This window comes from Marmota marmota, unplaced genomic scaffold (genome assembly GCF_001458135.2).
Source record: "Marmota marmota marmota unplaced genomic scaffold, marMar, whole genome shotgun sequence".
NCBI lineage: Eukaryota > Metazoa > Chordata > Mammalia > Rodentia > Sciuridae > Marmota > Marmota marmota.
In genome coordinates, this window is record NW_025999896.1 from 1,387,663 (window position 1) to 1,415,424 (window position 27,762).

Here is a 27,762-nt window from a genome sequence, read left to right on the forward strand (position 1 = left end):
GAATGAGGTAGGATGACCGAATTCACCTGGAAATGAATAAGAGAATGTTTTCTGCAAGCAGTTAGAATGGAGACCCACGAAAGAGGGAGTCGATTATAAAAATAAATAAATAAAGTATTTGCAAAACTGAGATGGTGGTTTCCACGTTTACCTACTGGGGGATTGAAGGCTGGATTTCTAGGCCCCGTCCCTAAGGATCCTTCTAAGGATGTGGGCTGGGGTCCTGACGTTCTTGTTCATTTCTAAGGAGAACTTTCCTGGGATTCCGACGTGGGCGACATAGAGATCGCACCGTTTTTCCCTCTTGAAATAACTGCTGGTTTCGAAGTTGAGGTGGAAGGGGGCTGTGCCATTGCCACACTTACTCATAAACTTCTCTATCCTCATGAGTCAAACCTGACCAAACTGGTAATTAATTTCAGAGACCTCTTGTGTCCCTCCACGCAGCATGTACAGCAAAGGTCTTTTAATTAAAAACAGAGGAATTGTGGTTGGGACCCAGGCTGGGAGGCGAGCCGCCTGAGATCAGCAGAAATCCTGTAACCTCTAAGGTGCCCTCTGGCCCTGATGGTTTCCAGGGGACACCTTGTCAAGCTCCCAGCTCCAGGAGGGGAGGGAAGCTCCAAAGGCTCCTGTGTCAGATGCTTTAGGTGAATTGCCAGGAGCGCTCAATTCTACCGGAGTACCTTAAGCCCTGGGTACTAAGGATGGAACCCAGAGTGGATTCGTTTTTCATCACACAGATAATGTGACATTAAGCATAACATTGAAGTTCCCTTGGCCACCACATCCTTTTGTTTTACTTTCTAGAAGATTTTGGATGTCCTTGTTTTTGAAAAACTAAATCAAAGCTTTTTGTTCATTTATCTATTTTTCTCAATCCAGAATGCAATATCTTCTCTCTGATAATTATATTTAAAAATTTCAATATCAGTTTTTTTAAATAGGTAACTCAACCATACTAAACAATCCAAAAGATACAAAGAAGGTAGTGAACCATCAGAAGATCTGAGCCATCCCAGGCCCACCCTAAACAGCTGCTGTCTAAAGGTGTGTAAATCCTCAGGGGATACTTGTTGCAGACACAGTATATACCTAGATACTTCTTTTCCCCCTCTTTATTTATTTTATTTATCTATTAATCTTCATTTATTTATTTATTTTGGACTGAGGATTAAACCCAGGGACCCTTTACCACCAAGCTACATCCCCAGGCTTTCTATTCGATATTTTAAGGGCCTCTCTAAATTGCTGAGGCTGGAGGCTAACTTTGAACTTTCCATCTTCCTGTCTCAGCCTCCTGAGTTGCTGGGATTACATGCAGGGGTTCCTCTTTTTATAAATACAAATGGTAAACTGGGCACAGTGGTGCCTGTAATTCCAGCAGTTTGAGAGGCTGAGGTAGGAGGATCATGAGTTCAAAGCCAGCCTCATCAACTTATCGAGGTGCTAAGCAACTCAGTGAGACCCTGCCTCTGGAACTGGATGTGACCCAGTGGTTGAATGCCCCTGAATTTAATCCCCAATACCAAAATAATAACAATAATAAATAAAAATGCTAACAGACTATGCACATTGATTTGTACCTTAGAGTTTTGGTTTGTTTGTTTTGTTTTGTTTAATTTTCCAATTATAGGTTTAATCTTTGTATTAAACCATAACATACACACATAAACTGGAATTATATTAATCTGTGTGGTTCTCCCTGCACAAGTATCAGATAAGTGCCAGGAACAACTGTGTGGCCCTTGTTGTGATGGACTTAATGATCATGACTCAAACATTGTTAAAATTAAAAAGTAGAATCTGAGCTGGGCATGGTGGTGCACACCTATAATCCCAGCAGCTTGGGAAGCTAAGGCAGGAGGATCCTGAGTTCAAAGCTAGCCTCAGCCTGACTCTAAAATAAAATACAAAAAAGGGCTGGGAATGTGGCTCAGTGGTTAAGCGCCCCTGGGTTCAATCCCTAGTACAAAAAAAAAAAAAAAGTAGAGCTGGGGATGTGGCTCTGTGGTTGAGTGCCCCTGAGTTCAATCCCCAGTACCCGCTAAAAAAATAAAAAGGACTGGGGATGTGGCTCAGTGATTAAGCACCCCTGTGTTCAATCTCTGGTACCAATTTTTTTTTTTTCTTTTTACACTTAAAAATAATAAAAAGTGGAATCTGGGCTAGGGGTGTAGTTCAATAGTAGAGTGCTTGCCTAGCATGCACAAGACCCTGAGTTCCATCCTNTGCTAGGCAAGCGCTCTACCACTGAGCCATAGCCCCAGCCCTAGCTTTCACCTTTTAATACTAATGTCAGCTGACTCCTTGTAACCTTGCTTTTTTGTAGTGGTACCCCCTCCTCCACAAAAATCTTAACTGGGCTTCTTCAGAAATGTTCACCATGGCTGATTTTAGGACTGTCAGTGAAAGAGTCTCTACAAAAGAGTTCAATGTAGATAAACTTCCTATTTTCATGTTGCCCTATTTTATTTGACCACTAGCCTAAAGAAACCGCCACTCCAGGTGCTAGACACCCCCTTAGAAGTTTTTCACAAACATTTATCCAGTACAGTAGATTGTAGAGATATATAAACAACGCCTCTGGCCTTGAGCATGAGATGTTCACAGAAATGTCTACATTTCTAAGATAAGAGAAGTTACCAGTTGGGCTCCATGGTAACAGCTGGCAGGGGGAGGAAAGAAAGGGGAGAAAAAGCTCTCCCCTTCTCAGGTGCTGTCCTTGAAGGGTTAACTTGCCCAGAACAGTGAAAGAAAAAGCTTCTTTTATGTGCACTTCTGCAGACTGTGAACTTCTGAGCCCCTCCCCTTACATTCTAGGTATAAAATTCTGAAACTACCTGAACCTGGAGTTCAGGGGATTGATGGATTACAGCAAAAGCTGTGGCCCTCTGAGCCTGGCTGCAGCCAAATAAAACTATTTCCTGCTATCTTCAGTGTCTTGCCTCATCTGTCCCTACAATACTTTGTTTTTCTGTACTGAAGATTGAAACCAGGACTTCAGACATGCTAGGCAAATGCTCTACCACTGAGCTATATGCTACATCCCCAATCCCTTTTAACATTTGATTTTTGTTTTTGTTTTTGTATTGGGGATGGAACCCAGGGGCACTTTACCAGCCCATTTTATTTTTTATTTTGAGACAGGGTCTCACTAATTTGCTTAGGGCCTTTTTAAATTGCTGAGGCTAGCTTTGAACTTTCAATCCTCCTGCTTCATTTTGAGACAGGCTCTCCCTAACTCAGGGCCTCACTAAATTGCTGAGGCTGGCCTGGAAATTGTGACCCTTCTGCTTCAGCTTCCTGAGCCACTGGGATTACAGGTGTGAGCCACCATTCCCAGCTAACATTTGATCATTTGATTTTGAGACAGGATCTGGCTAATCTGCCCAGGTAGCCCTCACTCTCAGTTGCACCTTGTTTTTTGTTTTTTGTTTTGTTTTTTTTTTTTGTGTGTGTGTAGTTGTAGAAGGACAAAATGCCTTTATTTTAATTGTTTATTTTTATGTGGTGCTGAGGATCGAACCCAGTGCCTCACGCATGCTAAGCAAGTGCACTGCCACTGAACCACAACCCTAGCCCTGCACCTTGCTTTTATCACTTAATATATCTTGGAGAGTTTTACATCACAGTGCACAAATTAGTTTCTGGATGCATACTATTCCATGGCACGGATGTATCATAATTCAACAAATCTCCTGTAGACACTCATTTAGGATGTTTCTAATCTTTTGCCAACACAAGTGAAGGCAAAGATTAATCTACACATTTCCATTTCACCCCTGTGAAAATGTTGGGTTAATTCCTAGACATGAAAATCCTAAGTCAAAAGATATGGGTGTTAGTAATTTTGACTGATTTGATTTTGATGGACTTTGCCAAATTGCTCTCTATGAATGTGTTACCAATTTTTAGTCCCACCAACAAACAGGTGAGGCCTGTTTACCTATGAAACTTTTAGGTCATACACACACACACACATACACACACACACACACAAAATTAGACATGACTTGTATTTCTCATATTGTGAATGTAAGGCATCTTTTCATGTGTGACAGTTCTTTGTATTTTCTTTTTTTCGAGGGGAGGGGGTACCGGGGACTGAACTCAGGGGCACTCACTAAGCCACATCCCCTACGCCCTTTTGTGTATTATTTAGAGACAGTCTCACTGAGTTGCTTAAATTGTTGAGGCTGGCTTTGAACTTGTGATGCTCCTGCCTGAGCCTCCCAAGCTGCTGGGATTACGGGTGTGTGCCACCACACCTTGCTCTTTGTATTTTCTTTTCTTTCTTTTTTTTTTTTTTAATATTACTGTGGATGGACACAATTTTTATTTATTTATTTATTTATTTTTATGTGGTGCTGAGGATCAAACCCCGCACCTCATGCGAGCTAGGCAAGTGCTCTACCATTGAGTCACAACTTCAGCCCCTCTTTGTATTTTCTTATCTGTGAAATGTCTGTGAAAATTTTTGTACATTTTTATTGGATTGTTCAGGCTTTTCATATAGATAGATAGATAGATAGATAGATAGATAGATAGAGATATTTTTTTTCCTTCCTGAGAATTGATCACAGGGCTTTATGCATGCTAAGTTCATACTTTTATCACTGAGCTACACCCTTAGTCCCCAATTAATTAATTAATTAATTAATTTTGGTACTGGGGATTGAACCCCGGGGGGCTGAACCACTGAGCCATATCTCCAGTCCTCTATATTTATTTTAACTTTTTTTGAGACAGGGTTTTACCAAGTTGCTTAAGGACTCACTAATTTGTTAAGACAAGCCTCAAACTTAGGATTCCCCTGCCTCAGAGGCTCCGCAGTCACTGAGATTAAAGGCATGCCCCACTGTACCCAGATCCCACATTTCTTTAAAAAATATATTTTTAAATGTTGATGGACCTTTATTTTATTCATTTATTTATATGTGATGCTGAAAGTTAAACCAAGTACCTCATACATGCTAGGCAAGCACTCTACTACTGAGCCACAACCCCAACTTTCCACACTTTTAATATACTTTTAAATATACCAGTATTTTCCTTTTATGGATTCTGTGGTTTATTTATTTGCAGTGCTGGGGATTGAACCCAGGCCTTGTACATGTGAGGCAGGCACTCTTACCAACTAAGCTAAATCCCCAGCCCAGACTTTGCGTTTTGTTATCATATATAAAAATATCTTCCCCATCCCAAATTTATTTTAAAAAATTCTCTTGGAGGGCACGTTACTTCTATGTATTTTTGCCAAAAATGCATAACCCCATTTCTACTCATGAGAAAGCACACAACAAATCCAAATGCATAATCTCAGTACACTCATGAGAAAGCATTGAACAAATCCAAATGGAGGGACGGTTTCTGAAGGAGAAGGAGAAATAACTTACCATTTTTCTTCAAATATGTTCAAGAAATCATACATACACACACAGACTGAGGAACAGTCTCAGACTGGGAAAATATAATGTGAAATGACAACTAATGCAATGAGATTCAGGATTAGATCTGAAACCAGAAAAAGAGCATTAATGGGAAAAAACAGAAAAATCCAAATAAAAATTGTAGATTATTTAATAGTGTGGTATCAAGGCAAATTTCTTGGTTTCCACCAATAAATCACGGTTATGAAAGATGTTAACATTTGGGGAACTGAGTGAAGAAGTTACATGTTGCACTATTTTTGCAACTTTTTTATAGGTCTAAAATTATCCAAAATAAGATTAAAAATTCTAAGGTTTCTCTGAGTACCATTTACTTTTTGGGGGGTGGGGCAGGGGATTGAACCCAGAGGTGCTTGTCCACTGAGCTATAGCCCCAGCTTTTTTTTTTTTAATATTTATTTTTTAGTTGTAGTTGGACAAAATACCTTTATTTTATTTATTTATTTTTATGTGGTGCTGAGGATTGAATCCAGGGCCCCACACTTGCTAGGAGAATGCTCTACTTCTGAGCCAGAACTCCACTACCACCCCCCAGCTTTTTTTTTTTTTTTTGAGACAGGGTCTTGCTAAACTGCTTAGGGCCTCCCTGAATTGTAACCCTCCTGCCTTAGCCTCCAGTCACTGAGTCACTGGGATTTTAAGCATCTGGATTGCTTTTTATTTTTCACACTGTAATCTTTATACACCCACATGCACACACACAATACCTTTTATTGTTTTATTTATCTTTTACATAGTGCCGAGGATCGAATCAGTGCCTCATACATGCAAGGCAAATCCTTCACTGCTGAGCTGCAAACCTAACCCCATAAGGCAATCTTTGATCTATAAATAATACTGGTACAAGGTATTGATCCTTATTATTCCATAACTGATGGCTATTCAGTTGTTCTAATAACTTTCATTGACTGATCCTTTTTTCCCCACTTATTTTTAAATGATTTCTTTTTTTAAATTGTGGTAAAAATACAAAAAATTCACCATCTTAACCATTTTTAAGTGCACAGCTCAGTAATAAGTATGTTAATATTCTTGTGTAATCTCCAAAACTCTTTTCATCTTGCAAAATTGAAACTCTATACACTATTTATCTCCCCTATTCACCATTCTGTTTCTATGAATTTGACTACTCTAGATACCTCATGCTAGTGGGATCATACAGTATTTGTCTTTTTGTGACTGGCTCATTTCACTTAGCATAGTGTCCTCAAGGTTCACCTATGCTGTAGCATACATCAGAATTCCCTTCTTTTTTTTTTTTTTTCCCAGAGGTGGGCAGTTACTGGGGATTAAACTCAGAGGCACTGAGTTTTTTTTGTTGTTGTTGTTTTGTTTTGTTATTGTTTTTTTGAGACAGGGTCTCTGTAAGTTGCTTAGAACCTTGCTAAATTGCTGAGGATGGTCTCGATCTTGCAATTCTCCTGCCTCAGCCTTCTAAATCCTTGGGATTACAGGCATGCACCACTACATCTGGCCCTTTTTAAAAAATATATTTTTATTTTTAATTGACACATAGTAATTATACATACTTATGGGATCCAGGATGACATTACAATACATGCTTACAATGTGTAATAAGCAGATCAGTGTAACTGGCATATCTACTGCTTTAGATATTTTGTTTTTTGGTACTGGATATTGAACCTAGGGGCATTTAACCACTGTGCAACACCCCTAGTCCTTTTCTGTATTTTATTTAGAGACAGGTCTCACTGAGTTGTTTAGCAGCTTCGCTAAATTGCTGAGGTTGGCTTTGAACTTTTAATCCTCCTGCCTCAGCCTCCAGAGCCTCTGGGATTACAGTCGTGTGTCACTGTGCCCAGCTCTACTGTCCGTGTTGGGAACATTCCAAATTCTCTCTAGTAGCTGTTTTGAAAGTCAGTGCAGGGCTGGGTTGTGGCTCAGTGGTAGAGCACTTGCCTAGCACGTGTGAGGCACTGGGTTTGATTCTTGGCACCACATAAATAAAGTACAGTTATTATGTCCACCTGCAACTAAAAATATTATAAAAGAAGAAAGAAAGAAAGTCAATGCATTGTTGTTCACTACAATTATCCTACTGTGCTATGGAACATTAGAAATTATTGCTCATGGCTGGGCGTGGCAGCACATGCATATAATTCCAGCAGCTGAAGCAGGAGGATCACAAGTTCAAACCCAGCCTAAGCAATTTAGTGAGGCCCTAAGCAATTCAGTGAGACCCTCTCTCTAAATAAAATACAAAAGGGGTCTGGGGATGTGGCTTAGTGGTTGAGTGTCTCTGAGTTCAATCCCTGATACCAAAAATAAAAAAATAAATAAGTTATTGCTGCTGTCTATCTATCCCTGTACTCATTGTCTACCCTCTCTCCACCCCCTGTACCCCATAGAATTTCCTTCCTTTTAAAGCTGAATAATATCCCACTGTAGGTACATACCACATTTTGTTGATCTATTCCTCCATTGATGAACACTTGGATTGCTTCTGCTTTGAAGTCTTATAATAACGTTGCTATAAACATATTTGTGCAAATAATCTGTTCAAGTCCCTGCTTTCAATTCTTCTGAGTATATATAAAAGTTCCATGTTTGTTTTAAAATGATGTCTTTATCATCCACTGAATTCTATGTATTTAGGCCTATTTCTGAACTCTCTGGTGTGTTCCATTGGCCTATCTAATTATGTAACAGTACTACACTGGATTAGTCATTGTATTTTACAGCAGGCTTTTATTTCTCAGAGACCAGGCTTCTCTTTTCCTGGTTTGCTGGGTATGGTGGCACACATCTGTAATCTCAGAAACTTAGGAGTTTAGGCAAGGAAGATTGCGAGTTTGAGGCCAGCCTGGGCAATTTAGTGAGACCCTGTCTCAAAAATAAAAAGTAAAAATGGTTGAGGATGTGGCTCAGTGATAGAGTGCCCCTAGGTTTAACACCCAGTACTGACAGATAGAAAAAATTAAATTAAATTAAAAGTCTTGGTTTATCAGGCTTTATGTCTGAACCAAACGCTGTGGCTAGAAAAATGGAATGCTTTTATTGGCCAGGCTTGGACCTCAAGGCCACCCCTGAAGCAGAGAGAGGGATGGGAGGGAGTGGCTGTCAGCCTCTTACTAACCCTGAGGACTAAGAATGGGGGAAGGCCTCCCAAAGGAAAAGAAAGGTGCTATTACCAGTAAAAAGGATGGATACTGAACAGGCAAAAATAACAGATATCCACCATGATGGGAAAGTCTCAGAATCTAAGTCAACTTAGGGAACAGGCACCTACCAGTTATCAGAGGTCCAACACCCTACTAACACTCCAGCCTAATCCCTGGATTATCTCAATTAATCTCTTAACAATCCCATGAAATACTTCTGTGAACTGAGCTGAGACACTTTGGTCCCTTTGGTAGATGTCAGTAGTACACCACACTACACCCCTACTGCCTGGTAAGAAGTTAGGTGCTGGGAGGCCTGGCATGGTGGTGCATGAGGATTGCAATCCTCCTGGTGAGGCAGGAGGATTGCAAGTTCAAAGCCAGTCTTAACAACTTGGGTAGTTCCTAAGCATTTTAGTAAGATCTTATCTCAAAATAATCAACAAAAAGGGCTGGGGTTTGGGGTTATAGCTCAGTGGTAGCCTTGCATGTATGAGGCACTGGGTTTGATCCTCAGCACCACATAAAAATAAATAAATAAACAAATGAAGGTATTAAAGGGGGGGTGGAACTGGAGATGTGGTTCAGTGGTTAAGTACCCCTGGGTTCAATCCCTGGTACCAAAAAAGAAGAAGGGAGCAGTCAACATACTACATTTTGAAAAGAGGTCAAACTGAAGCCCAAGAAGTGATCCTGGATCATTTCCCAAACAAGGAAGTCATTGGTGTTAAGCAGTCTGTTGGGATGGCAGAACAAGTGTGGTCTGGTAAATGCTCAACAACCAACTCTACCCCCAAAGAGTATGCATTTTTTGTTGTTTTTTAAAATATGCATTTATGTATATGGACAAGTTTTTAAATAAATTTTACTGTATTATAGCACAAAATTTATAGATAATAATAAAATATATAATATTATTTACCATAAATTCCATTCCTGTATTTGTGATTTTATAAATGGAATTGTAGCCTAACTACAAGTATAGTTCCAACATAAAATAAAGATACATGTTGAAACCCCACTGGTTTGTCAATGACTTGAGTGACTTCTTTGTTAAATCAGATAACAGTTTTCAAATCCTATGAATATTTGCAGTACTAGGGATTAGACAGGGGTGCTATACCACTAAGCTACCTCCCCAGCCACTCACCCACACCATTTTTTTTTTTTTTTTTGAGACAGAGTCTCATTAAGTTGCCCAAGGCTGGCTTGAATTTGCAATCCTCCTGCCTCAATCTCCCAAATTGCTAAGGTTACAGGTGTGGCCATAGCACCCACCTCACATCCTGAGAATATCTGGATTGTGCTATTCACAATGTAACAATTGCAGACATAACACTTTTAAATTTAATCCCCATTAACATTTTCTGTATCACTTTCTTAAATGTAGACAAATAAAAAAGCGTGATTTGTAGCATTTGCCAGTTTCCATAGTGTAAAAATTCCTGCTAATGTCTATTTCAAACCAGCTAAAAGTCAATAAATTAGTTGGGAACAGATGCATGCTAGAACATCACTATATATTATTTCTACCATACAGATACAATAAACAGAAATAATCACAGGAATGTATAACAAAAAAAATCACCAAGGCAGAAAGCACTTGGTACTTATTACCTCTTTTTATATTACTTTTTTTACTTATTTAAAAATTTTTTTTGATGCCAGGGGTTGAACCCAGGGCCTCAAGGTCTCTGAGTATGTACTCTTCCACTGAGTTATGCCTCAGCCTAACTTTAGGTTATTTAATTTTAAGTTTACATGACCTTTAATAATGGTAAGCTGATAATCACCTTTCCTAAGTCAGTAGGAACACTCCACTGGGGGACAACAGAGGCAGACTGTAAGGGGATGAAATAGACCTTTCCTACCAAGGCATTAACCATGGCCAGCAAAGCACATCTTCCTGGCTTCCCCTCTTTGCTCCTGCTAAGCTCCAGGAGTTTAAGAAGCAATCTTTTTTGCCACACCTTGGGCAAATTCATCTCTACTCCATAGCACCTTTAATTATCTTTTGTAGGACTTTTCACAATTTGTAGAATTAAATCACTCTGGATGAACTAGAAATTGTTTCTTTTCTGTATTAGCCATAAGATTTGTAATGGTCAAAGCTGAGTATGGGTCTTTTTCACATCTATTCCCTTAGTCCTAGTTGCATCACTTTGCATATAGTAAGAGCTCAATAAGTAAGTATTGAATGAATGCTAAGAATGAAGGCCTGCTATAAGGATAGACAGAAAAGTTATGTGTATGTAAAGCATCATTAGAGAGTATCTCCTTGTATGAGTTTTGCTTATTTTTTTAATGGTGCGGTCTCTGCCATTCAGGACTGAAAAGTGTACAGAGAACCTTCCCAACCTACAGTGAATTTAAGAATATTCATTTTGTGACAAGACAGAACATTTGACTTTCGTAATTTGTGTTTCTATGTTATTATCAGCAAAGGCACGAAGGAGTGTGAGTGTTCTCATCAGACTACAGACTTAACAAGGATTTTACTAGGTTTGTGAGTGGTTACTCCAACTTCTAACGGGCTCTCATCCTGAGCAAGTAGTCCTCTAATGTTGAAGGTTGACAACATACTACTTGCAACACTAAGTATGACTGAAACTTTATAGAAAACGTGATATACAGCACCGGGAAAAAAATACAGCAAATTCCCCAGTACATAACCATAAAATATAAAAAAGCATTATCTTAAATCAAGGTGAAAAAAAAAAAAACACAACTGAATAACAAGCCCAACCCCCACAAGATCTCACTCGAAAAGTGAGACTAACACACAAGTTTTCTCTCTGTCACTGCAAATTAAAAGGTATCAGATCGCCAGGAAGAATCAGATAGGAGCAATCAGGGTGTTGCAAGTCCTGATTACGCAGAGACGTTAATCACGTATCATGCAAACTCCAATCATCATGTTCTATCTGCCCTCCAAAAAGAGGAACAGGTAAGGATTATCCCACCTGACGATACGAAGTACCATTGCCTTGTCCGTACTCAGTAGAATAGATTCCGCTGTAAACTACGGTGAGTATATAACAAGCTAACCCGATCAACTCAGCTACTTAAGGATCTTTTGATGCTAACGCTGAACTTATTCAAAAACCTTTTAAAGTAAATTTTTTCCTTCCGCGCCAAAAAGGGAGAAATTAATTGCTCCCATAATGCTCTGCTCAATACGTGTACGGAGCTCTGAACACATCATTATTTACATATCCCCGCCCACTTCCTTCCGCCTGACATCTACCGTAAAAATCAAAGTAGAAGCGAAACTGGTTATCTTACCGTCTGTAAGGCTGAAACACAGCCTTTCTTTTCTCCAGCAGTTTAACTACCCCAATTGTCTCCTGCAGATTGCATAAGTCTTGCTCTTACTATAAAATATATTTTATTACAAGGCACTAAGGAAAACGCTAATCTCGTATTCGGGAGATAATTATCCCACTGCTATCCTTTACCAGAAATAGTTTGAGAGGAGAGGGAGAAGAAACTGAAGCCTATGCTTTCCTTCTTCCAGGAACGGTTAGCAGCTTCTCGCTCCTCCATCCTTCGTCCCTACTTTCTTTCCCGTCATGAAGGTGATCAGAAAGGTTTCTTTTTTAGACCAAGGACAGCGACGAATAAAGCCACTTCAGTGATAGCTGGGAGGGCACTGTGGAAGGTAAGAAATGAGTTCAGGGTCCCTTCCGATATAACACCCAAATCTTCAAACCAGAAACTCCACCCCCTAGGTCTAAGGAAGTGGGATGAGAGTGAGGGATGCAATTTCAAAAGACTACAAGATGTTGAGTGGATATGGTATATCATACATGAGGAAAGCCCTATATAGGGGAAACCTTCAGATTGGGGGCAATCCTTCTTCTTCCCCCATTCCCCAAATATTGAATACTATCACACCTGCAGAAAACAAAAATGTACCAGTATGTGGTACACTCCCAGCGCTCGAATATGAAGAAGGATAGAGCCACAGATGCACTACAGTGAGCCCCAATAGCTTGGAAATGCACCAGAGTCAAGGAAAGTCTTTGGATCCACAGGCAGTAATGGACCCGAAAGGGCTGTCAGTGAGGCTGGCACCTGAACCGGAGTTAATCTCTCTCTTTCCTCATCATATTGCAAGGACCACAGTCAGCAGCCCTGTCTCTGAGTTTTAGGACAGTCATGTGAGTAGAGGCCAGAGCTGAGCTTGGCCAGATGTGGCCACCATTGCACACCTAGGGATCAGCCTGGACCCTTTAGGTGAGGTAAGGTAGGTAGGTTCTCTACCTACCCCAGGCCACACTCTGCTGGCATCACCCTCCAGAGCCATCATCCTCCTGGTCCACATTTCAAAAGTAAGAGCTTCCCTAATCCATGTGCCTCAATTCCTTGGCTTTATATCTTTACACCCTCCTTTGGAATTGTTTATTACTCTTACAGATGCATGTCTGTGTGTCTGCCTCCTCCCATGTGGGAATCTTCAGTGCCCAGTGCATAACAGGGCTTAACAAATTTTTTTGATAATTTATTTTTTAGTTATAGGTGGACACAATATCTTTATTTTATTTTTATGTGGTGCTGAAGATCGAACCCAATGCCTCACGCACGCTAGGGGAGTGCTCTACCTCTGACCCACAACCCCAGCCCCAACAAATGTTTGAAAATTGTATTAAATCCCCTGCACTGCCTTAGAAGATTTCAACTGGATTCTTTTTGCTGGCTTGGACAATTGTGCTAGAAAGGACTTGTTAAATGAAGGAAATCACGAAGGCAGAAAGGATACAGATGAGACCCTGAGTGCTGTTGAACATGGAAACTCCTGAGAAGAAACCGGCCAGCTCCACTGCAAAGAGGGCCAGGGTGACAGACAGTGCTATCACCAGCCTGCAAAGAGAAAAGGGATTGGCTCAGAACTTCTGGACTTCTTCAAGACCCTTTCATTCCCACCAACTCGGGTCAAACCACCCGGCCCCAAGAGCTCACTGAATGTCTTGCTTCTCATATTCCTCGGGAGTGAACCTGAGAGGCAGGCAAGCTTGGATGTTGCTGTCCTGGGAAGCAGGGAAGAAAGAAAGAGAAATGAATGATGGGTGGACTGCGGGGAATGGAAGGATACAAAGGGGCAAGGCCCCAAAGGGGTGAGGCAGGATTGGGGTGGGGCAACTCGGAGATGGGAAAGGGGGTGAAAGGAGGGAGGGCAGCTGTGTGTCTTACCCGGGACCAGAATAAGGTGATGACGACCACTAGATGCGCCAGAAGTGTCAGGAAGCGAGAAGGCACGAGCCCTGAGATCCGACCCATGGCCTTTGGGGACAGGGGCACGGCCTTAGAGGATGGGAGTATAAAGAGGATCACTCCTAGAGTCTCTGCTAGCGGGCAAAAATCTCCGCTTACGCCTACTTCGCGCGCGCTCTAGCGCCACCCAGTTGTCTTGGTAACTGTGTAGGCCGGCGCCACGCCTCTTTCTCCGAAAATCTCGCGAGAGGAGTAAACTCACGCGCTGCCGAGGGGAACCTGGATGTCAGTGGTTCGCAGCTACAGCTGCCCTCCGGCGTCGGTTCGGCAGTCTGCGGCTGAGAGTGCACGCTGTAGCAAGCCCCGCGTCACCGAATTTGTCCTCTTAGGGCCGGCAAATGGAGACCCGCCCTTACCTCGCCCGGGAACACCCGGCCGGCCTATCCTGATACCCGTGTGGTCTCCTTACCTAGCCCAGGACGACCCTTCGCCTAAGAGTTGCCCGAGACCGCTCCACCTCTACGCCAACTTGGGTTACCACCATGCCAAAATATGGATACTCTCCCCTTCCCTCATCTGCATCCCTTTGGCTTTCCACTGCCCTGGGCCCGAGAAAGCAAGGAAACCCAACGTAAGGAGTCTGGTGTCCCTAGATTGTCCGGTAGTCATCTGTTATCATGGAGCTCTTCGTTGTCAATGATCCCAGACCTGAGCCTTCCTTAAAGAAGGCTCTGCTTTCACCCCGATAACTTGGCTTAGTTTGAGGAGGGATTTTTGCCGGGATGCAGGAGACAGCCAATATCCTGGATTTAGAGTGTGAATGAGGTTCGAATTTCGGGAGCGGAGAGGATCATCAGGACCAAAAAGAGAGTGGGGGGAGTGGAGGAAGGGAATAGAAGTCTACTTCAGACCCAACTCGGATTTCATTGTCGCTTGGAGGTGCTGGATTCCCAGCAGTCCAAGAACCTCTTACTAAGGACAACCAGAGTAACCTTTGGGCCTCAAGGAGAATCCCTGAGGATTGGAAAGTTCTCACCACTGTGGGGAACCATACCAAACGCAGGCACCTTTAAATCCTGATGCACCAGGGGCATCTGAAAGATCACTGTATTCTGGCTCGGTAGTGCCATGACTGGGGTCTTTTCCCTCGCAGGGATAACAAAGCGTGGCCCTAGGAGTAGGCGGCACCCAGAGGGGTTGAGCTACACTCACCAGTTCCCTTGTAATCCTACCCCCTGCCTCATTTGAATGGCTTCTTCCCCATAAGTGTTCAGCACCCGCTCCTCTCGCTCTTTCCATGGACCCCTAAGGTCAGAGGAGCCATCACAGGACCCAAAGAAAAAGGTACTTTTCTGTCTCTGTGTGATTATTTCGTGCAGCCTAGTTCACCTGAGGTGACCTGGGTGTTTTAGTCGTGGATTGGGACACACCACGTTCTTTGTTCACATTAGAGTCCCATCCTTAAGGGACCTTTGAGCCTATTTCAGGAGAACAATCGCTCACCTCCCCACTCCCTTTCAGTGCCTTTAAACTAGACTAAATGAGAAACCCAAGAGACATTCTGATTCGTTTATTCAACAAATATTTATTGACTATCTAATAAGTGCCAGACACTGTGCTGGGCTCTTGAGGTTCATTGGCAAACAAGACAAAGTTCTTTCTTTCCTTTAGTTTCTATTCTAGGCAGGGAGGTAAATCACAAACATGTATACAAATAGGAAACCCACAAGGTAAAAGGTGTTATAAATACAATTTTAAAGGAAAACATTAGAATAATATGATCAAAGCGAGGTTCTTTGAAAATAGGGATTTGTCCTTAAATTGTGTTTTAGGGAATCAGGCCAAAAATGAGAGGAAATGTGTTTCTGACTCTCAAGACCCCAAAGAAATAATAAATCAGTGGGTGAAAAAAGTTAGAATTTCTAAAAAAAAATCAAAGCTTTTGCTGGACACATAGGCCTGTAATCCCAGCAGCTCAGGAGACTGAGGCAGGAGGGTCACAAGTTCAAAGCCAAGTCTCAGCAGCAGTGAGGCGCTAAGCAACTCAGAGAGACCCTGTCTCTAAATAAAATACAAAATAGGGCTGGGATGTGGCTCAGTGGTTGAGTGCCCCTGAGTTCAACCCCCAGTACCCCAAGAAAAAAGATCAAAGCCTTTTGGTCAAGGTCATGAATGAAAAGACTGAGGAGCTCTTCCAAGTCAAGGGAATCTAAAAAAGAAATGTCAAATTTGACATCACAACTTTAACATGAGATCCTGAATTAGGAGAAAAAAAAAAACTTTTTTCTTTTATTATAAAGGACACTATTGGAACAATTGACATTTTTTCAATAAGGTTTGTAGCTTACAATATAGTATTGCATTAGTGTTACTTTCCTCACTTATTTGTTTTGTGGTGCTGAGGATCAAACCCAGTACCTCTTGTGTCCTTGCTAGGCAAGCACTGTATCACTGAGCTCCCTCAGTTCCAGTTTCCTGATTTTTCATTATTGCACTGGCTTTAGAACATAAACACTGAAGTACTTAAGGAGCAAAGGGGCATTCTGTTTGTTAATTACTCTCAAATGGCTCAGAAAAAAATATAACGAGATGGAAAGACAATGATGAAAAAAGATGGTCTGAGTGAAGGCGCAGTGTAATTTTTTTTTTTTGTATTATTTTTGCAGTTTTTCTGTAAATTGAATCATTTTTCTAAAAAATTGCGGTTGGGTGCAGTGGCTTACACGTGTAATCCCAGCAACTCAGAAGGCTGAGGCAGGAGCACCCCAAGTTTGGGGAGAGCCTAGACAACTTAGTGAAACTTTGTCTCAAAAAAATAATAAAGGACTGGAAATGTAGCTCAGTGGCAGAGCACCCCTGGGTTCAATCCCCAGTACTATAAATAAATACATAAATTTAAAATAAAATTTTAAAATGTTTTATTCTTTTTGCCTCTTTGGTGCTGAGGATTAAACCTAGGGCCTTGCACATGATGCAACCTAACATTGAGGTACATCTCAGCCTCTCTTCTGAGTCTTATGTAGTATCATTATTGAGACACGAAATAACATCATAAAACAAAAGGAATAATCACTGAGGCCCCCTATATTTTCAACTCTTGTGTATTGAAACTTTTTTTCCTTGTAATACTGAGGGTAAAATCCAGGGCCTCAAGCATGCTAAGCAAGTGCTCTTCCATTGAATTTACCCCAAATTCTTGTATATTGAAATTATTTAAAGACATTTTCATATAAAGCCACCTCTTTAGAAGGCAGCACAACCTTTCCCTTATAATGGAGGCAGTGTTATCACCAAAATTATCTTTAATCCTATAAAATAAAAACTGTGAAAATCCAATATTACCCACACAGGTTCTTCAACTTTAGTGTGTGAAGAAATTTCTCTTCTTGACTGTGGAACCCATTCAAAGTTCTGAAAATATTTTCACATCGCCCCCATCTCAGGAGAGACAAACAAAACCATCATGTACAGTGGACAAAACTGCTTTTCTCTTTTGCATTTGACTCCTAAAATGAGTGACACTGATACATCTAATTTACAATGAGCCATGCATGTCTCTTATCTTCCAACACAGAAATTAACAGTATAGCAAATATGCAAAGTTTCTTAGGATATAAAAAAGATAAAAAAAAAACTGAAGAGTTTATGTTTTTCTTCCTTTTGTCAGAAACATATATGCATTTTCTCCTAGGAATCAAAAACCCAGGCTGAGCTCCCCTGGTCACAGCTTATCAAAGAAAGGAGGCTATGTCATAGGGCAAGAGTGAAGAAAATCTTGGATTTGCTTTTGCAAGATTTTCCAAGGTCCCTGAATAAAATGAAGAGAGCCAGCCATGTGAATATCTGGGGAAAGAGCATTTTAGTCAGAGAGAAGAACAAGTGCAAGGGTGGTGGGAATGAGCCAAGTGTGTTTGTTGAACAGAAAGGAAACTAGTGTTTCTTAAGCCTAGTGATGAAAGAAGAAAGAAAACCCAGGGGTACTGAAACACCGAGCTACATCCCAGCTCCTTTTAATTTTTATATTTATTTAATTATTTATTTCTTTTTTATTTTATTTTATTTTGGGTATCTGAACTCAGAGACACTAGACCACTGAGCCACATCCCCAGCTCTATTTTTGAATTTTATGTAGAGAGCGGGTCTCACTGAGTTGCTTAGTGCCTTGCTTTTGCTGAGACTGGCTTTGGACTCAGGATCCTCCTGTCTCAGCCTCCTGAGTTGCTGGGGTTACAGACATGGACCACCATACCCAGTGGAGAATAGATTTTAAGATTTGAAGCAGAAGATGAATGAGAAACACACAGAATTATCTAGAAAGGACAGGTTGAGGCTTAGACCAGATTGGAGCTAAGAAATTACAGTGAAGTAGGGGGAATCAGTGTAGTCATACGTATATATCTCCATAGCCCATTTCCATAGCCTGCTTCTCTCCCCTCACTCCCCTCTGCACAATCCAAAATCCCTTAATTCCCCCCACCGACCCCTTTTTATTTTTTTATCTTGAGACAGGGTCTCACTAAATTGCCCAGGCTGTCCTCAAACTTGTGATCCTCCTGCCTTAGCCTCTGGAGTCTCTGGGACTATAGGAGTAGCTGGGCTTGCAGGCATCGGCCCCTGCACACCACCCAGCGTATTGTTTTTAAGATTCATACACATAGTGTGTCAGTATTTCATTCCTCTTGATGGCTGAATAACATTCTATGCATGCATGTGATCACACTTTATTTATTTAAGCCATTCATCAGTTGGATGTTGGATTTGTTTCTGCCTTTAGGCTACTGTGAATAGTGCTACTGTGATCATGTACAGGTATTTGAGTACCTGTTTTTAGTTCTTTGAGGAATAAACATCAGAGTAGAATTTCTAGGTCACATGGCAACTCTGTTTAACTTTTTGAGTAACTGGCAAATTGTTTTCCACAGTGATTGTACCATTTTACATTTCCACCAGCAATATGTGAAGGTTTAAGTTTCTCCACATATTTATTAAGACTTACCTTCTTTCTTTTTTTTTTTTTTCTTCCTTTCCTTCTTAAATTCTAGCCATCCTAGTGGGTGTGAAGTGCTAACATTGTGAGTTTATCTATCTATCTATCTATTTATATTTTGTGTTGCTGAAGATAGAACCCAGTGCCTTACAGGTGCCAGGCAAGTGCTCTACCACTGAGCCCCAGCCCCAGCCCCTCTTTTTTTTTTTTTTTTTTTTGCAGTACTGGGAATTGAAAATTATCTTGCATGCTAGTGCTCTAGTGCTGAGCTTCATTCCCAGTTCTTTTTATTTTCTTTAAAGACAGGGTCTCATTAAGTTGAACCTTCAAACTCACAATCCTCCTGCCTCAGTTTCCCCAGGAGCTGGGATTACAGATGTGTACCATCTGTAATCCAGCACATTGTTTTTTTTTTGTTTGTTTTGTTTTGTTTTTACTGTACTGGGAATTGAGCCCAGGGATGCTGTATCACTGAGTCTACCTCCAGAGGTTCTTAGTTTTTTTATTTTGAGACAGGGTCTGGATAAATTGCTGAGGCTGACCTTGAACTTTCTATCTCCTGCCTCAGCCTCCCAAGTAGCTGGGATTAAAGGCCTAAACCACCAGGTCCTGGTTATATTGTACAGTGTGGTTTTAATTTTCATTTCACTAGTGATTGATGATGTTGAGCATCTTTGCATGTGCTTATTGGCCATTTGTGGGGTTTTTGTTGTTGTTGGTTTTAGAGGAATGTGTATTCAAGTCCTCTGACCATTTTTTAAAAATTATTTATTTTTTAGTTGTAGTTGTACACAATACCTTTATTTTTATGTGCCTGGGTGAGCGCTAAAGTGCTCTACTACTTAGCCACAACCCCAACCCCAATTCCCCCCCCCACCTCTCTGACCATTTTTAAACTGAGTTGTTTGCCTTTTTTGTTTTGCTTTTTTAGTTTCTTGAAAATGTCCTCTATTGCAGGTCCCTGAATTATTGTCATGACATTACCATGTTCAATAGTTTCCTTGCTATCTGATATGACAAGACATACGTGTAGTCATACGTGTATATAGGGTAATCATGTCCGTCATTGCTCTCTCCTTCCCATCTCCATAGCCCATATCCATAGCCTGCTTCTCTCCCCTTTACCTTTCCCACATCTGGAATGATTCATTTCAGGGACAGGAAATAGCATTTGAGCAGTAGGGGTGCTCTTTGCTGCTGGATTGATGATTGTCTCTAGGTCCTTTTTTTAAACAACATTAAGAAATACTTTTTTATCTTTTTTAGAGAGAAAATACATCTTGAGTTCATACTTACAATTCTTTTTTTTTTTTTTTCCACTAGGGATTGAATTTAGGGGCACTCAACCACTGAGCCACATCCCAGCCCTATTTTGTATTTTATTTAGAGACAGGGTCTCACTGAATTGCTTAGATCCTCACTGTTGCTGAGGCTGTCTTTGAACCTTGATGCTCTGCCTCAGCCTCCCAGGTTACTGGGATTACAGGAGTGTGCCACAAAGCTGTTATTATTTTTTGATTTGTCTTATCCTTAAAGTCTATTTTAACAGGGATGAACAATCAAAACAACTGCTTTAAATAATTCTTCTGATAGTTAACCCACAAACCTTTTTATATCATTGGATTCAGTGGTTCTGTGTTACTTTTTATTTTATTTTATTTTTTAGTTATAGTTGGCCACAATACCTTTATTTTATTTATTTATTTTTATGTGGTGCTGAGGATCAGGATCAAACCCAGGGCTTACATATGCCAGAGGACTGCACTACCACTGAGCCATAACCCCAGCCCAATTTATTTGTTTTTATGTGTTGCTAGGATGGAGCCTAGTGTCTCACATGTGCTGGGCACGTGCTCTACCACTGAGCTAAAACTCCAGCCCCACTTTTAACTTTTATGGATTACTTTTATTGTCCATGTGAAAAATTCAAAAGAACCTATCAAAAAGCTCCTGGAATAAATAAATGAATACAAAAGTCAGCGGATGTAAGACCAACCTACAAAAATTAATTGCTTGGGCTGGGGCTGTACCTCAGTGGTAGAGCGCCTGCCTTGCATGTGTGATGCACTGGGGTTCCACATGTTAAAAAAAAAAAAAGATTCAGTATAGTTGTAATATTGGAGGTGAGGGATGTGTGGCTGAAAAATCAAGCAAAGATTAGATATTACTACTACTACTACTAACAATAATAATTGAAGGATTATTACCAGCCAGGATCTTAATACTGAGTAGCAAATAGATTAGTAGCAATATATTTGAATCTTACCACTTTCTAGATAGACTCAGGGAGGCTAAAAAAGCAGCACAAACTACACAGCTACAAGTAGTAAAGCCTGTGTATAAGCCCTGGCATCCAGGTTCCAGAGCCCAAACAGTAGCACTCTGTTGTTTGACTCTGTGGGTCCACACAAGAAAGTAAGACTTAATCCCAAAGGGGATGAGACTCTGATTTTTTTTTTTTTTTGTACCTGGGATTGAACCCAGGAAGACTTAACCACTGAGCCACAATTACAGCCCTTTTTTATTTTTAGATAGGGTCTCACTAAATTGCTTAGGGCGTTCCTAAATTGCTCAGGCTGTTTTTGAACTTGCAATCATCCCTCCTGTAGCCTCCCAAATTGTTGGGATTACAAGCATGTGCCTCCTCCCCAGCTGAGACTGATTTTAAGCCAATGAGAGACAGAAGAATGTTTGCATTAAAAAATAAATAAATAAATAAATAAAGTTGTAGATGGGACAAAATGCCTTTATTTTACTTATTTTTATGCGGTGCTAAGGCTGGAATCCAGTGCCACACACGGGCCAGGCAAGCCCTTTACCACTAAGCTACAACCCCAACCCCCATGTTTGCATTTTTAAAAGATGATAATCTTTGACTATTCTGGAGGCAAAGTGGTCAGAGAGGAGTGTGTAACTATAAGCCAGCAAGACTGGCCAAGGGGACAATGAGAATGAGAAATGGGGCCTGACAAGATAATTACTAAGGAAATGGCAGGATTTAGTGACTAGAAATGGGATATGTGGGAGAAGGAAGAGTCAAAGATGAGTTTTTCTGCCTCATATTGGCCACTCAGAGGAAGTGCAGAAGGACTGAGAAGGGGAGATGACACAATCAACTGGAGGTATCCAGTAGGCACTAGGCATTTGGATCCAGAGGTGGGGGTGGGATTCAAGAGCCCTGAACATAGAGGTGACAGCAAAAGCCAGGGAACATTTGTAGCATGAGGACAGAAGACTAAACCCTGACAAAAACAAGGACTTAAGAACAGAAAAAGAGAGACTGGTTGGGGAGGTCAAGACCAACAGCCCAGTGCCAAGACAATCAAAGAAGTGTGCTCTTAGAGAAGTTGTTGGAAATCAGGTAAGTCCAGGCGGGGGAAGCATCTGTGGGCTTTGACACCTCTGTGTCCTTGATAATTTTTTAGAGAGCTGCTGTGCAGGAATGAGGGTCAGAAGGGCAGAGGTGAGATACTGTATGACCTCCTTCCCCATTTGGCCTGTTGAACTCCTCCTTCAGGAAGCAAATGGGGTCTCTTCCAGTTTGGGGTATCCCTCTTTAGAAGTTCTCAGCCCTGTCTCACTTGGGGAGCTTTAAAAAATACTGATGTTTATGGTGATGGAAACCGGAACAGTGGTTCCCTGGGAAGGAGGGTTGTGGATCCACTGAGAAGAAACGTTTATGGGATAACCTTCTGGACTGATGGAAATGCCCTCAATTTTAAAAGGATTGCGAGTTGCATGGGTGAATTTATGTGTCTACACTTATCAAAATATACATTTAAGATCTTCTTATTATAAACTATGCCTCAAACATTTTGAGCACCAATTTTTGCAAAAGTATTAAATACCATGGTTCTTTTCTGGATGAGTTAAGTTAAAATCTCTGAACCCGTGGATTGGGCTCGGTATTTTGGAAGCCTCCAAACACTGTTAATGGGGAATCTGAGTCTTGTTGAAGGAGTTGATTGCCCACCTTTTCTGGCACGGCTCCATCTGGTTCCTTTATTGTTCTACTTAGTTCCGTCCCCGTTGGACTGTGAGCTCTGATATCCCATTTGATGAGCTCGGAGACCTTCACCTCGGACTCGGTCATGAGGCCGAGTCTATTGCTCTGTTGGGTGCTGCCGGCGCGGTTCTGCTCAAGAAGCTTTGTTCCAGTCTAAGGGTTTTCAGAAACACAGTAAAGCTTTTCGACTCCAGTGTATCAATCTCCATTTGCCGGCTGCCCAGCTGTACAATGGTCATGAAGGGACCTGTCCAGCGTTGTGGCCGACCGGCCTCGTGGCGCAACGGTAGCGCGTCTGACTCCAGATCAGAAGGTTGCGTGTTCAAATCACGTCGGGGTCAGTTGCTTTTCTAAAGTTTAATCCTGCTTTCGATTTTGATCCAATTACAGTACTCGGAGAAAAAACATCTCTTAAAGGAGCAGGAAGGGGAAGGCTTCTGGTGAGAAATTCCGTGGCCAACCCGTCCGAGGACCCTTGTGATTTCGCTGGGATTTTTTTTGCAGTCGATCCAGAAAATTCTGTGACAGGGGGGCTCCCGGAGACAGATTCAGCTCTCGACTACTCAGCCTAGAAGGAAGAGAGGTGAGCACTCGCGTACCTGAGGGTATGGCTGGGTCTTTGTGAAATCTGTTGGTGGGGTGGGCAGGATTCCTGTAAATGTGTTCTCTTTGCAACACAACCATAATCCAGCTGCAGGAGTAAGAACAGGAAAGAGTTCAGTTCCCAGAGAGAAGAAGGTAGTGACTTTCTATACAGACGAGGTGGCCGAGTGGTTAAGGCGATGGACTGCTAATCCATTGTGCTCTGCACGCGTGGGTTCGAATCCCATCCTCGTCGGTTCACGATAGTCAAGGTTTGCATTCAACTTTTTAATCTGTAGGTAAGAATTTCTCTTACCTCCTTTCATCGGCCTAGATTCAATGTTTCAGCACCACCCCTGCATTCTTTCTCTCCCCAGAGAATCTTCTGTACTACTATTTCCTGCGCTGTAAAAATTATTAAACCCTTATATTTATCCGGTACAGAACTGACCTGGCCAGGAAAGTAAGCCTATGCATACCTTGGGCCGGCGCCGTGGCTTAGTTGGTTAAAGCGCCTGTCTAGTAAACAGGAGATCCTGGGTTCGAATCCCAGCGGTGCCTCCATACCTTCTTGTATTTTAAAACAAATATCAGACCTTGTAAGAGTTACAACCCCTTATGGACCAGCTCTCCGTATTCATTTCCTCTACGTTCATTGGGCCCCTTCGCGGAATCTTCTAGGCGCTACCAGGCAAATCCTATTTTGGAGCTCCTCCTCCTACCCATCACATTTATGCCTGATCCTGAAGCCGGTGCTTCAGAAGTCGTATCACCTGTGTTTGTCAGTATTGCAGTTTGGCTGTTAACTTGCATAAGTGCTCAGCTGGTCAACTTTTTTGTTTTCTAAAGCAGTTGCACCCTGAAAGAGTATCCTAGAACAAATGATCAGTAATAACTCTTCATGTAACTTCACTTTCTAACCTGTTTGCCAAGTGGCCGGTTAGCTCAGTTGGTTAGAGCGTGGTGCTAATAACGCCAAGGTCGCGGGTTCGATCCCCGTACGGGCCAGGAATGCAAAGTTTTGCCAGGAAGAAATCACTGTGCTTAATATTTTCTAATAGGGAAATGGTAAACAAGGAAAGCGATATCGTGGACTTGGGACTATTTCATACCCAAAACCTACTCTACTTTAGTTCATTATGGATAATTTGAACATACAGAGAAAGTGAGTTCTTTCTGTGATACCTAAATTTCATCCCTATAATGTGTACAGCGACCTTAGTTTGTGTTCTGTAAACAGAAGACTGCCAAGAATTGGGACAAAATTGTCTCAAATAATTACATTTGGACACGAGTATGGCAAATGGTCAGGAATAGAGCTGTCAAGTATTCCCCATGTTACTCCACAGGCAAGATGTCCAGCAGCCAGCCCCTGCCTGTCCATTAAGACCTAAGAAGATAATTGCTTCCCCTCTTCAAGAGAATCTTGCTTGCATTCTCTGGCCCACTGTGTGTGATTATCTGTTTCACATTTCCCCGCAGATCTGTTGCCTACAGCAGGAACCCCCATATCCTTTCCCATCCAATCTGGGACCCACACCCCACTCTCAGCACCCACTCCAAGGGTAGCTCCATGAACAAGACCCTCATATTCCCATTCCTTTGGATAATGGAATCCTGCCACCCCACAGAGATGCAGCCTCAGCCTTAGCAGCAGCAGCACTTTAATTCCACAAAAACTCAGAAAGCCAAAACGGATCAGAACATTCCACAACAGGTGGACTTCAATACCAGCAATAATTGAACCTGAACCCTGAGAGCAGTGAGACACCTCCCACTTCACCCTCCACCATGCAATGTATTCCTCTTCACACCACCCCAGTTCTGGCTGGGGAAGTGGTTTTGTAGGGAACCAAAGGGCAGAAGCAGCTGGTTAAACATCTGCAGGTATCCATTCTTGCCTGCATGGTGTGTGGCCAGGGGCCACTCAAGCTCCCAAAGCCCCTGAAACCTGAGATGTGGCCACCAGAGTCAGAATGGCCACAATGGGGCTGGGTCTCCTCTGTTCCCTTTTTGTGATCTTGTATGGGAATCATGTTCCCACTCTCAAACCGAGACTAAGACTCTGGGTTCCCAGGCTTGGTGTTCTAGCTAGGGAGGAGAGTTGGAAAGAACAGGGTAGCTACAGATGGCCAACTGAATAGAAGCAAGGCAACATCCCATCCCACCAGGAGAACTTCCCCCATATACACCTCCCTAAGACCCTTCGAGAGGGCACGGGCCAGCTAAACGCATTTGGAAGAACCTCCAACACCCAGATCTTCCCACAGCGGGCAGTTCCCACCAAGGCTCCTGGAAGAGTCCTTAGGATCCAGCTGGGCCCTGCCAGGGCTAGGCCCCGCCTCTTCATCTCTCCAGGTCACTTGCACAGGGCCTCCAACACCTCCAGAGTGCGTCGGATGTCTCGGACTTGGCGCGCCAGCCCCTGAACCGGCTGCAGAGCCCTCTCCAGCTCCTCGCAACGCGCCAGCAGGGTATACATGCCCTTAATACTCATGTCCACGGCTTCGCCTAAGGAGTCCACCGCATCGCGGTAGGTCTGAATGCAGCCCACGCTTAGCGCTGTCAGCTCCTGCACCGCACCACCCAGCCCGCGAAGCAGGCGGTCCACCCGGCTGCCCAGATCGCGACTCAGCCGTTCCAGATCCCGCAGCACGTCAGGGTCGATGGGCGGGATGGTAGGAGTGGGTGCCGGTGCTAGGCAGGGACGCACTGGAGCAGGGGGAAGGGGCGGAGCGACGCCGCTCAGACGGATCTTGAGTTGCAGGTTGTTGGCGACAAAGTGAGTGAGGTCTCCGTGGCGGCTCACAGTGCCCTCGAGCTCCAGGGGACTGGAAATAGTGGCACGGCGTCCGCCGCCCGCGCCGGACTCCGCACCCCCTGCGGACCCCGCGCCTCCGCACGCCCCACTGAGCCCGTCCAGACTGCGGCTGTCCTGAAGGCGACTGGAGAACGAGCGGCTAGCCCTGCCGGCCGCTGCCGCCTCCTCGTCAATGTCTTCCTCTTCCTGCTGCGGCTGTTCCACATTCATTTCGACGCCTCCCGGGCTCCCTCGACGGTCGATCCTCTCGGATGCAGGCTTGTCCTCGGACGGCTTAGGATCCTTGTGTCGGGAGGACAGGTTCGGGTCGTACTCGGGACCTGGCTCCCCGCGGCGGCTCCGGCTCCCAGACCGCGTCGCTCGGGGGCCGGGCTCGTTTTTCCAAGCCTCCGGTTCCAGCCGGCGGACTATGCTGATGCTCGAAGTCTTCAGGGACGACCTGGGTTGGCAGCTCGCGCCCCCAACGTTCTTGGCCTCTTCCTCCCCAGACACCCTCAGGCCTGAGGGTGGCTTAGAGGGCGTTCCACCCGACCCACCGCAGAAAATCGCGGCCTGCTGTTCCGCTAGAGCTAGAAGGTCCGCCTCCGACCCGGGCCGCCCCCGAGACAACTCCATACTGCGGGTGGGGGCCGGAACGGAGGAATTGGTCCGCCGGGGCTCAGGAGGCAGCCGCGGCGCCTTTAAGGGGCGTTGGTAGAACCGCGCCGATTGGCCCCAAACTGACAATGGTTGGACAGGAAGAACACTTTGATTGGTTGTGGTGACCAGGAAGTCCCGGAAGAAGAGCTGTTATTGAACATCTGAACACACACGAGAGCCAGCCGGGTGTTGGGAAGGAGGTGACAGCTGCTCTCGTTGCCCCGCCCTTTCAGAAAGTTGAAGGGGCAGGTCTTCAAGATTAAGGTTCCGAAATACCGGAGCCCTGAAGGAGTGCAGCTCTCTTTCCGCCCATAATTGTCCCGTTTATAATTATTGCTTAGCAAACCCACCAAGTAAGGACCAGACTCGGGGTTCCCCGAGACCCTTGGAATGGAAATAGTATATCCTGCTTGGATCCTAGGGATTGAATCGTACCCACCTGACCAAGAAAAATACAACCAGAATTCTCAGCAGAGTATGAATAATTGGTTCTATTGTCCTGGGTTGACAGACCTAGCTGATGAACTGCCCAGAGCAACTCATTGTGGACAGCGATTCAGGGGCCCATGGGCTTTCCCGTACTTTTGGCATTCCTGTGTTTTCTGTCTCACTGGACGATGATGTGTGATTTTGTCCCAAGGTAAAATTCAAACGAGAATATCACAAATTCTGATAAGCACTTATTTTGCTTTGTTGGTGTGGAGATCAAATCCAGAGCCTTGTGCATGATAAGCATGTTCTGTCACTGAGCTACACATACACGTCCAAACCCCTCCCTAGTTACTTTTTGAGGATATAAAGGGTAGGGTTGTGATGACTGGACAGGCACTAGTTTAGATAAGGAGTTAAGCAAGACCTCTTTGATGAGAAGACATTTGAAAAGAAACGCAAAGAGCTAGCCACCTTCCCGGCAAAAGGAAGAGTTGTGCTAAATCTCA

General features: G+C 43.1%; 3 protein-coding genes and 5 non-coding genes across 8 annotated transcripts in view; 4 read left to right on the forward strand and 4 right to left on the reverse strand.

Moving 5' to 3' along the window:
* Vamp2 (vesicle associated membrane protein 2) overlaps positions 1–387 on the reverse strand; it is a 4,972-nt gene extending 4,585 nt beyond the window's left edge. Inside the window, exon 1 of the mRNA XM_015504516.2 lies at positions 229–387. Within this exon, the coding sequence (XP_015360002.2) occupies positions 229–387 (159 nt within the window). The remainder of the gene's footprint in view (positions 1–228) is intronic.
* An 11,004-nt stretch (positions 388–11,391) lies between these two features.
* Positions 11,392–14,002, reverse strand: Tmem107 (transmembrane protein 107). The gene is made up of 5 exons (XM_015504530.2): positions 13,769–14,002; positions 13,538–13,605; positions 13,338–13,438; positions 12,473–12,569; positions 11,392–12,227 (listed from the first exon to the last, which is right to left on the reverse strand). The coding sequence occupies exons 1-5, from the start codon at positions 13,853–13,855 to the stop codon at positions 12,158–12,160; spliced, it is 423 nt and encodes a 140-aa protein (XP_015360016.1). The 5' UTR covers positions 13,856–14,002; the 3' UTR covers positions 11,392–12,157.
* LOC125615048 lies at positions 11,411–11,545 on the reverse strand. Its single transcript, XR_007345617.1, has one exon. It is a non-coding gene; the product is annotated as a U8 small nucleolar RNA (small nucleolar RNA).
* Positions 14,003–23,051: 9,049 nt separating the features above from the next.
* Trnaw-cca lies at positions 23,052–23,123 on the forward strand. Its single transcript has one exon. It is a non-coding gene; the product is annotated as a tRNA-Trp (tRNA).
* Positions 23,124–23,538: 415 nt separating this feature from the next.
* On the forward strand, positions 23,539–23,620 carry Trnas-gcu. Its single transcript has one exon. It is a non-coding gene; the product is annotated as a tRNA-Ser (tRNA).
* A 231-nt stretch (positions 23,621–23,851) lies between these two features.
* On the forward strand, positions 23,852–23,925 carry Trnat-agu. Its single transcript has one exon. It is a non-coding gene; the product is annotated as a tRNA-Thr (tRNA).
* A 373-nt stretch (positions 23,926–24,298) lies between these two features.
* Positions 24,299–24,372, forward strand: Trnai-aau. Its single transcript has one exon. It is a non-coding gene; the product is annotated as a tRNA-Ile (tRNA).
* Positions 24,373–25,011: 639 nt separating this feature from the next.
* On the reverse strand, positions 25,012–26,951 carry Borcs6 (BLOC-1 related complex subunit 6). The gene has a single exon (XM_015504456.2). It carries the CDS (start codon positions 26,798–26,800, stop codon positions 25,724–25,726), a length of 1,077 nt encoding a protein of 358 aa, XP_015359942.1. The 5' UTR covers positions 26,801–26,951; the 3' UTR covers positions 25,012–25,723.
* Between the last annotated feature and the right edge of the window lie 811 nt (positions 26,952–27,762).